Source organism: Limulus polyphemus, unplaced genomic scaffold (genome assembly GCF_000517525.1).
Source record: "Limulus polyphemus unplaced genomic scaffold, Limulus_polyphemus-2.1.2 Scaffold5527, whole genome shotgun sequence".
Classification (NCBI taxonomy): domain Eukaryota; kingdom Metazoa; phylum Arthropoda; class Merostomata; order Xiphosura; family Limulidae; genus Limulus; species Limulus polyphemus.
In genome coordinates, this window is record NW_013671137.1 from 21,068 (window position 1) to 31,476 (window position 10,409).

Genomic DNA, 10,409 nt, shown 5'->3' on the forward strand with positions numbered 1-10,409 from the left:
CTCCGTCAAACTAGCTTTATCGTGATTACACACAACAGAACAATCAGAGTGCAGTCATTCTTGTCACATTATTTAGTCATGGTTACATAGTATAAGATTAGTAATTTGTATATATATAACAAAATGTCATAACATTATTCGCGTACCTAAATTTATTTAGTTTACTATCTCGTAAAGTAAAACGATCTTGAAACCCCTTAGAAATTAGTAATTTATTTGTGTTTTTTTATTCATTTTTGATACATTTTATATATATCATAAATGTAAGAATCACCATTCATTTGTTCTATGGCAGCACCAGGCCTTTGATATTGCCTTAAAAAATAGATATATGATACAAATTAGCATTTTATAAATTTTCTTTACCTTCAACTACAGTATACATGAGAGAATTGTTTTAAATTGGCGTGAAACTGCTTTACAAAACTTCTTTGTTTTTAATTATGAACGATGGGTAGTTTTAGAAGGGTCATCCTCTTTTGTTGATTTTTAATTTTGAAAACTTTAAAATCACCACCTTTTTATTTTTAGTATCCGCATTACAAAAAATCAGATCTGATTCATACCTAGAACATTAGATCTGTCTTATATAAGGAATTCGATATGTATGAACCAAATCTGACAATAATCAAATCTGGGCAGGATGGGTCAATTTCTGACAGACATCGGATATCGGCAGGATGCATGCACATCTGAAACCATCAATGCATAAATGAGGTCAGGTCTGCCTGAAACAAAGTAGATAAGGACGGATATGGAATCCACGTTATCAGACCTGGGTAAGGTAGGGGCCATATCTGGAAGGTGTATCCATCAGATTTAGAATAAACATATAACCCCATACTTGGGCCAGATATGGTTAGTTCTGATCTGGAGAAACTGTTGCCGTGTGTAGATAAGATATGGCTGTATCAGTCAAATACAGTTCAGGTCTGGGATTTTGTAAGAGCCTTTTCTGAATATAGCAGAGTACTGCTGTATTCTCGGGTATCTTTCACATATAATTAACGTCTTTAATATATATATATATATATTTAAAAAATATATAAACATCTGTATCCTCACAACAATCATCATGATGCTCAATAAGACACGTCAACAATGGGTGTAAGCCATACAAAATCTTCTTGTTAAATAGTATGATATATTTGTGGATAAAGTAACGGCCAAACATAAAATTGTTTTTTACTAAGTAATTGTCAAATTACCAAACTTCTAATTATCAAATTTATTTATAAATCTTTTTCATATTACAGAATCTTGCAATTGAAAAAACTTATAATAACTTGGACATAACTGTGAAGAAGGCATTAGAGCACAGAGATCAGGTTAGTGTCACTAATTATCACCTTCATGCATTACCTAGTTTTATACAGCATGGATAGTATATTCCATGAGCATTTAGTAAAGAAATTACAGTTTGTTGTACAGGAAGTGTTCAATAGTTAAGAAAACTATCGACTTTAATTCATCGAAATATAGACTATTTGATCTCTGTTTAATGAGAAATAAAAATGTATCTTTAGCAGCAAAGAACCAAAATTCAACGTTCTGAATCATGTAAACACACTTTATTAATGAGTTTTCAGCTGTAATTGTGAACCATTACAACTAATTCTTAACAAGCGAATGTATGAAACTTGATTACCTTTACTGATTTGAAAACTAAATATAAATTTATTTATTTTTAAATAGCACATGGAAAGTGTGAAAAAAATGTTGATGAGAACCTCTTTGCAGTGTTGTTATTAGTATAATCTTTATTATTTTGCAGTGGTTTGAGGGAGTATTGAAATGTAAAACAGATGATACACTTGGAGTTGTAGTGGAAAGGATAGTGAGAGCTGAGGTACGATTAATGAAATTCACGTCATTGTAGTGGTTGGGAACCAGATGAATTTGTTTTTATTTAAATCAAATTGTTAATGAAATTTAAATTAAACAAATGATTAAATATTAAAGTACACTTATTACTTCAAATCACAATTTTCCAACTCACAGAATAAAACTAAAGTAAGAGTTGCCGTTATTGTATTTTCTAATTTATTAACTAGTATGTTCTTTGCCAAATATTAATGTAAGAATTTATTTGAATGATGAAATATTTTTTTTAAATTTATACAACAGTTGTTCTTTTTTGGCCTATGTCAGTGTTCATCGTCAAAGCATTATTAAAAGACCACTAACTAGTACACTTGGTACAAACTGGAACAGTTAATTTTTTCAATGGATTGAACCATTTTCATGAACTCTGATGATGGTGAGCTCTATAATATTTTACAAGTTATCTAAATAGTTGAATAACTCGAAAAAAATGTGCGACACCCGTTGGATAAAACTTCAAAGTTTCCTATTGTTTTTGGACAGCATATTAAATTATTATAAATTTTTAAAAAATTGTGTATGATAAACTTTGTAGGATTATTATTTTTCTACTTGCACCAAATAGCATGAATAAAAATAAAGGTATAACATGTTTTGTTGTTTGTTTGTTTTTTCATTAAAGTGCATTATATGGCATTGTATTACCAGAATAATTATAGTTGGCTTGTATGTGCATTTGTATTTTTCTTTTATATTTCTATGTTGAAGTAGCTGAAGTCTATAATTCTATTTTAGGTGCACAGGCTAGTAGTTGTTGATCAAGATGACCATGTTGTTGGCATGGTTTCCCTTTCAGACATATTGAAACTGTTCATACTTCAACCAGCAGGTAGGGTTAAAACTGTAGTTTTATGGATACTTTTGTTTTTCCGCTCATAAACGTAATGGTGACCAGAGACATAGAGGGATCTCCTTTTATTCTTGACTTTGTTTAATGCAAAGTGGAGTTTATTACGATACATTTTTACAAACATAAATAAAATCACGACCTATATCTCCAGAATGTAACTTTATTAGCTCAATATTTCATTATTACAGCTACGTCAGGAACTATCGATTTCTTACCAGTTCACTAATCCAGTTAAATCCAAATTTAGATTAAACTGGAGTAGTTAACTGGTAGGAAATCGACAGCACCTGAAAAAGTTTTAATAGCAAAATATTGAGCTAATAAAGTTCCATTCTGGAGATGTAGGTCGTTATTTTATTTATGTTTATAAAAATGGAAATCCTTTTGTTGTTCTTGTCTATATTTCTGTGCATTCAGTTTCTAATACATTATAAATGTTTTCCTATTAAGGTTAAACTGTGTAACAATCTATGTTATTATTGATAAAATTTAACCTTTTTAACCTTGCACCCATTAAGGAAATCATCCCAAGATATTTTATCATCCCAACAGCCCAGGTTTCAATGAAGCAATGAAAAAAATAAGTATTTTTTGTAACTTAAACATCTCCATTAACTACTGGTTATAAGGCCTTTTTTCAAGTGTTCAAACCTCATTATCATGGAGGTAATATGTGTGTGATAGGCTATTTATATCAAGTATTTGAGAGGGATTTATTATTAAATTTACATAATTAATTAGAAAACATCTGAAAAAAATTCTTAAAAGTTATCATCACCATAATACTGTAGGATGTAAGGTAATATAAAATCGTATTATTCTAGTTATTGTTTTCACCTATTAACCCTAGACTGCCAACATTAAATTTTCAATTATTAACACCAGGTGGTATGGGGTTATAGTGACCCCAAGTAAAGCTGGAGTTCTAGGGTTAAAAGAAATTACCTTAAACCATTTTTCCTTGAGTTTGAAAATCAATTAATTGTATACCCAGTCTTTACATTTTCGGTACTTTGAGAATGACTCTACTTATATTACCGGGTTCGAATCCCCGTCCAACGAAACATGCTCGCCCTTTCAACGGTGGGAGCATTATAATGTGACGGTCAATCCCACTATTTGTTGGTAAAAAAAGTGGCCCAAAAGTTGGCAGTGGTTGGTGATGACTAGCTACCTTCCCTCTAGTCTTACACTGCTAAATTAGAGATGGTTAGCAGTGTTTTAAGGTTGATTAAACATTATTTGGGTCCCACTCGAAATCCTGAATCTCATTTTTTCTCCTGTATGAGGTATTTGTGATCCAATCAATCCAAAAAATGGATTTTACAGATGTAATTGTGTGTATCTTTTATAATAATTGTATTACTTTGCGTACCTTGCTTCAATAACCTATACAACATATACTAAAAAATAAGTTCACGTTAGATTTCAGTGTATCCTTCGTTTTTATGGTATATTGTAACCCTATTATAAAGTGAAGATACAGTGTGTACAAAAACTATCCAAAAAAAGCCAAGATATTTTGTATGGTAGTCTATAGTGTATTGTAAGATATATTCTCACTCGAAGGACTAATGATAATGATGATCTTTTACATCAGGCTAAGAGATGTTCTTATATATTCAACTGTGTAAAAATAGATATTTTTATTAAACAACAAAAATCCTCGTGTTACTTACCTAGTTTTTGAAACATATTATAATATTCTGAATTAAAACACTTTTCACACATTGATTACTTAGGTATCACGACCCTTTTTTTTTTCATTATTATAAAATATTAGTAGAAAAGATGTTTAAAACTTTGACCATCATGTTCCTTTCCATAAAATTCAAAAGATAAAATAATATTTTTTACTTCTTTTAGTTGAATTTAAAAAAAGTAATTCTATGTATTTAATCTTCTATTAAATTAATTAGTGTTAACGAAACTAACATTTACTAATTGTAATTCTTTTATTGGAATTTCTTTCACAGGGGAAGAAAAAACTACGAAGAAGGAAGAATGCCCATTCAAAAAAGATACTTTAACAGAGTCAAATTACAACGAGCAGAGTAATAGAATAGAAAAATGATGGGCAACATTAGTTGACTGATTATATTTGAATATATATATATATATATATTAATGCTTTTTAAAATGGACAGTGTTTGAAATACATCATTGCATTTTGCCATAAAAAAACTGGCAACCATTTGCCAAATAGATATTTAAACGTGTTGCATTTATTACTGTTGAATTAAGGCTTAGTTCATTTTAGTTAAGGATTCTGTTGTACGCACTATCTTACAGTAACTAATATAGTGTTGCAACTTTGTTCTTTCATTGGGTGGGTTCTTTTAAATTATTTAATGAAAATAAAGCCAAGTCTAAACCATATAGGGATAAAAAAAATCTGTTTATTTCCTCCTTAACATTGGCTAGTATCAGTATAACTTGTACACAGTTGTAACTTGTAGGCCTAAGTTTATAAATGATGCTCAAACGGAAATACAATGTTAATTGTACAACGACAGACGTAGAAATAAACGTGTACTATTTCATGCTGGTCGATCACACAAGTGAGTAACGCAATAACTAACACTTAACTCAATACTACACTAGAACTAGATCTTCAATGGATGGCTGGAACTATACCAACTAAAAATAAAATATGCTAATATACTACTAATTTCAATTCACTGGCCCGCTCGTATTTATATCTGATGTCTCATTCTAGTTATTTATTGAAGTTACTAGATTGTTTTTCAATTAAATCTAGAATATTCTAAGTATTTTATGCCTACTCCCACAAAGTTATTTGATCTTAACGCCATCTAGCTAACATCCGAATTAAAGCATTGATAATATAGCCCACAACAATAGATTGAATCAATACTTTTTCTGTATCTTACTAGAAGGTATGTGTGCTTTAAAATTTTCTTTCAATAATTGGATTTTAATGTTGTGTTCTAACATTCTTCGGATCAAGCTTGTAGTTGCTTACTGGTTTCATTTAATGCACTTATAAATTTTACTTTAGGCCTAGCTATGCAATGTATCTTATCGGAGATGTTTAATTGAGAAAAGTCATTTTTTGTCATATTCATACCAGAAAAGCAAACACAAACTTGCAATTAATGTTTCTTAGACTTAGAGATACCACGATCGAGAATGATTTATTTCTTGGACTTAGGCCTAAACTGTTTTAGAGTTTACTCGGTAGTTGTTCAACTAAGCAAAATAGTTTTTGTTTATTTGCTTTTTATTTCCACGTTAAACAAATGTTGGTCCTCATTGTATATAAACTGTGTGTATATTAATTATTGAAAAACTTTGTATTGTACTTAGATTGTTTGTTTTTTATCAATTATAGAGCACAAGGAATTAAACATCTGTGTAGCACAATGATATAAGTTATAGTTACTTCTAATAGTAATATTCTAAAAGTTTTAATAAACCTTCATTACATCTTATAAATTACAGTTTACCAATATCTAAGCTTAAAGCATTGTAATTTTTAAACAATGAACCACCTTGTTAAAGTTATTAAATCTACATTCTTCATTTACGACAAATAATTGCCCCCCATCCACCCCGTTGGCTCAGTGGTAAGTCTGAGGGTTTGTAATGTTAAAAATCGGGTTTCGACACACGGAGGGCACAGTACACGTAGCCCATTGTGTAGTTTTGTGCTTTACTAACAAACAGACAATAATCGTTTTGAATTCATAAAACATTAAGATACTTTAATCAAATTAAACATATTTGCTTTGCAGCAATGATCTACAAGGCCTATGCACTAAAAAAACGTGAGTCCATACTAACATCGCTAGTTATTTATTGGCAGATTTGGGCGTAATTCGTGATGTAGGATTTGACATATGTGTGTAATCCAATCTTGAAAAAACATGTTCCTATTAGAATTTTACATAGTTTTAATATTTCAATTGAAATACTTTTCTCTTTTTCATATAAATGGTCGCTTTAGGTGTATGAAATTTAACCACGTTGTCTTTTTTTTCACAAACAATGGCTAAAAATTAAAACTGTAAATAATGTTAAAATAGTAAAGCCGCGCAATAATATTTAAATATTTTAAGGTGATTACAATTTTGGCCAATCTGTGCATAACAATCATTTGTTCTTTTGTCGTGATGTATTCCAACTAATATTTAGCAAGAGAATTCAGTGTACACGTAAATAAAGTATAGATAAAAACAGATTATTGATTGCCTAACCACTCCTCTTTGGGTAATGACTAGTTTACAACTTGGGAGAGTTTCGTTATCTATGTAATAATAGATAGTATGTCTGAAGATGAGCTTGTAAGACCGCTAATTATCTTTGGGTTTGAATCCCTGTTGAAGAAGCTATTGTCATACCGCCGCAAAACTAATCAGTAATGTACTGTTATTATTTATAGTATTTGACACAAATATATATATATATAGAGAGAGAGAGAGATACTAGCCGGAGAACCCGTCTCCTGGACGGAAGTTATGTAATTTCATGATTAATGAAAGGTTATCTTAGGAAAAGTTGCCTCCCTTATATGTAATTGTAAAAACTCAAGAAGGCCCATAAAAACTGCAAAGCACAAAATGTAAACCGCAAATTTGCATGTATTTCCCCAATTTGGTGAAGATCCATCAACAGGAGGCGAAGTAGTGGTACAAAAAACGCCCGTTAAAATCGCAAAATGCAAAACTGGAAATTTGTATCTATTTCTCCATCGACCCGATGAACCTCCATACCCAATTTTGGTGAAGATCCATCCACAGGAGGTGAGGCAGTGATAAACAACGAAAAAAAACGCTCATAAAACCGCAAAACGGAAAATCCAAAACTGAACATTTGTATGTACGCCTGCATGGACCTAACGAGCCTCCATACCAATTTTCGTGAATATCCATCCACACCCTGCGAAGTAGTTACATGGACAGACAGTACTATTATATTCATATATCTTATAAGTGAAGATTTTTAGGTCAAAATTACACAGATTTATATTGACCACAGTACACTCCAGTACTATTTTTCAAGTAACCTTATTTCGTTGCGATTTTTCTCTTGGAAATAATATTTAAATTGTTTGCAAGGATATTTTTATAATAATTCTATTCATAACGGTGTAAAGATGAAAACGATATAAAATATGAAAGCTTTCAGTTAAAAATGTTATTCACGAAAAAAAATCAACATACTTGTTTTAATTAGAATTATAAAGTTTAGGACTATTGAAATCCAGCATAATATTTTAAATAACATGCAATTTACGTGTTTAAACAAAGTGGTTGTAGAATTATAAAAAATTACCTATTCAGAATGGTCTGAAAAATATTATAATAAACCTTACCCTAATTCCGATGTGTTGTGACAAGTAGAATTCATGAAGATTTCACTTCACAAATTTAAACCAATTCACGCTAAAACATTTCTTACCAATCAATTTCCTTGTATAAACAACGTCTCGACTACTACTGTGCCTGTCGTATCTCGCCTGGCCTAAAGATTCCTGGTATTAGCGAAAGGCCTCTTCAGCACTGAATGTAGCAGATATAATGTGGTTAACCCTATCAACGTCCAGAGAACATTAAAAGGGCAAAAAATCATTGACAGAAAAGAGCGCTTTTAAAACAACGTGAGACAGGCCTTGGGAGAGGAGGCAATGAAGTTTTAGGGGGACTATGGGGGTTGCCTCTGGTATGCATGGGGTAAAAAAAAGATAAGAAAACAGATCCCCTTTTATTCCTATTCAATAGGTCAACACTTAAAATCTAAAATTAGAAGTGGCTTCTTATTAACACAAGATATGGAATCAGGTGTATCTTTTCGTAGTTGTTTACAATTTTTTATGACTGAGAATTGGGGCATAAGGACAGGGGGAGAGGGTGAGCTCACCTAGCCACTCCCTCTGTACGCCACTGGTTGACATATGATTAAGTTTGTTTTTTATTTTACTTTCATGTAGGAGTTGTTATTAATAATATATTACTCAAAACCAAACCAAAATTTCGTTTGAGAAATCAAGTTATAGATTTTGTTTTCAACTTCGTCTGTTCCACTTTTTAAAACATTTTTTGTTAAACAAGCGATTTAACGAAATGAATTAACAACTTGTCGGTAAATAAGAATTTTTTTTTCGTATTACAGTGAAGTACGAAGATGTTTAACACTGGCCGGATGTGACATCACTTTAATGTCCGGCTACGCTCACGTCTGTAGTTACTACGTTCCCGGCAGATGAGAGACTGGCGGATGGCATGGTCTCCTGTACATTATAGTTTTTATATCACTCCCAAAGCATCACGCGATCGGTTTTTCTCTCTTTCTGAAACTAAAACTGTTTGAAATATTAGGGGAGGAGGCAAAAGATGTGTTGGCAATCTCAAAAATTATTAAAATATCCTGTCCCTATTGTTTTTAGCGCATACCTACACAACGATCTGTTACCGCAGGAACTGAACCCCAGGTTTTTGCGTTATCAGTCCATAAAGTTACCACTAACCCATTATGGGACTCAAAAATTGATAAAACCCGTAATCCATTATTAATGTTAGGCCTATTGTCATTCCTTCTGCAATATTAGATATAAATAAACAGGGCAATGTTTATGGCAATACCTGAACACTAATTACAAATTAGCAGCAACTGCCAACTGTTCTTTAAAATACTGGGTCCTTCCACAGTTTTGTCAACTGACCTAGTCAAAGGCCTTAGAGGACGCAAGAAATTATTTTTCTGCGTGTTGACAACTCTGTGTAACAGTGACTATGTAATTAAACTTTCGATGAAGTGACTTATAAACCATCAAACTACTGTGAACTTTGTTGTCAAGTTTGCTTATTTAATATGTGTGTGTGTGTGTTTTGTTGTTGTTTTTAACTTATTAAACAATCTTGCTTAAGTAAAATATTACGGAAACTTCTGTTCCAAAGGAATTAAGCTTAACAGTATATATGACCGTACCTATCAGCCAGAGTATATTTATAATCACAAATGATATCCGCGTATGTTTATATTAAAAAAAAAAACATAATTAAAACTACAACAAATAATAATGTTACTGCACAAATATAAAACTCAAATTGGTCAAGCATTTTGTGAGGAGTCGAACGTCGTAACCATCTGGCCATGCCGGGCCTTGGTCAAACAGAAACGATACTATTCAGTTTAAATTTTTATCCCAAACGATATAGAAATCTATATATCGGCGGTTTAGGGGACATATTACAATAAAACTCATTCATCAATTTAACATATTTTTCTTTACCAGTTCTATACAAGTTTCCATTAAAGGAATATAATAGCATCTCGACCTCACATCTTTCTGGACACCTTGTGTGCAGCAAGCCATTGCTAACAAGGCCTTTTGCTCAATACTGGAGCTTATCTGGTCGGCTGGAAATATTACATAAATCACCAATCTATAGACCACACTTCTCTGGTATAAGGCATGATATATGTTCCATAACAATTGATATCTATATATATAAAAGAGGAAGTTTGTTTATTTTGTTCGCTATTGGAAACCAAACAGTTCAACTTTATTTTAAATAGCTTCGTAATATCCAGTTTTTACAAGAAATTTAATGGTGCTATTTTTTTTGTATTTGGTGTAGCATTTAATGACCTTGCTGTGAATTCAGTATTTTCAAAAACAGTTTTTTTTTAATAGTGCTAAGTGGTTTCA

General features: G+C 31.5%; 1 protein-coding gene across 1 annotated transcript in view; it reads left to right on the forward strand.

Annotated features, from left to right (window-relative positions):
- The window catches only part of LOC106472690 (5'-AMP-activated protein kinase subunit gamma-1-like), a 24,289-nt gene extending 18,165 nt beyond the window's left edge, over positions 1-6,124 (forward strand). The window contains exons 12-15 of the mRNA XM_013933342.2: positions 1,257-1,328; positions 1,775-1,849; positions 2,620-2,713; positions 4,711-6,124. Coding sequence (XP_013788796.2) covers positions 1,257-1,328; positions 1,775-1,849; positions 2,620-2,713; positions 4,711-4,808 — 339 coding nt within the window. The 3' untranslated portion in view covers positions 4,809-6,124. The remainder of the gene's footprint in view (positions 1-1,256; positions 1,329-1,774; positions 1,850-2,619; positions 2,714-4,710) is intronic.
- The last annotated feature ends 4,285 nt before the right edge of the window (positions 6,125-10,409 follow it).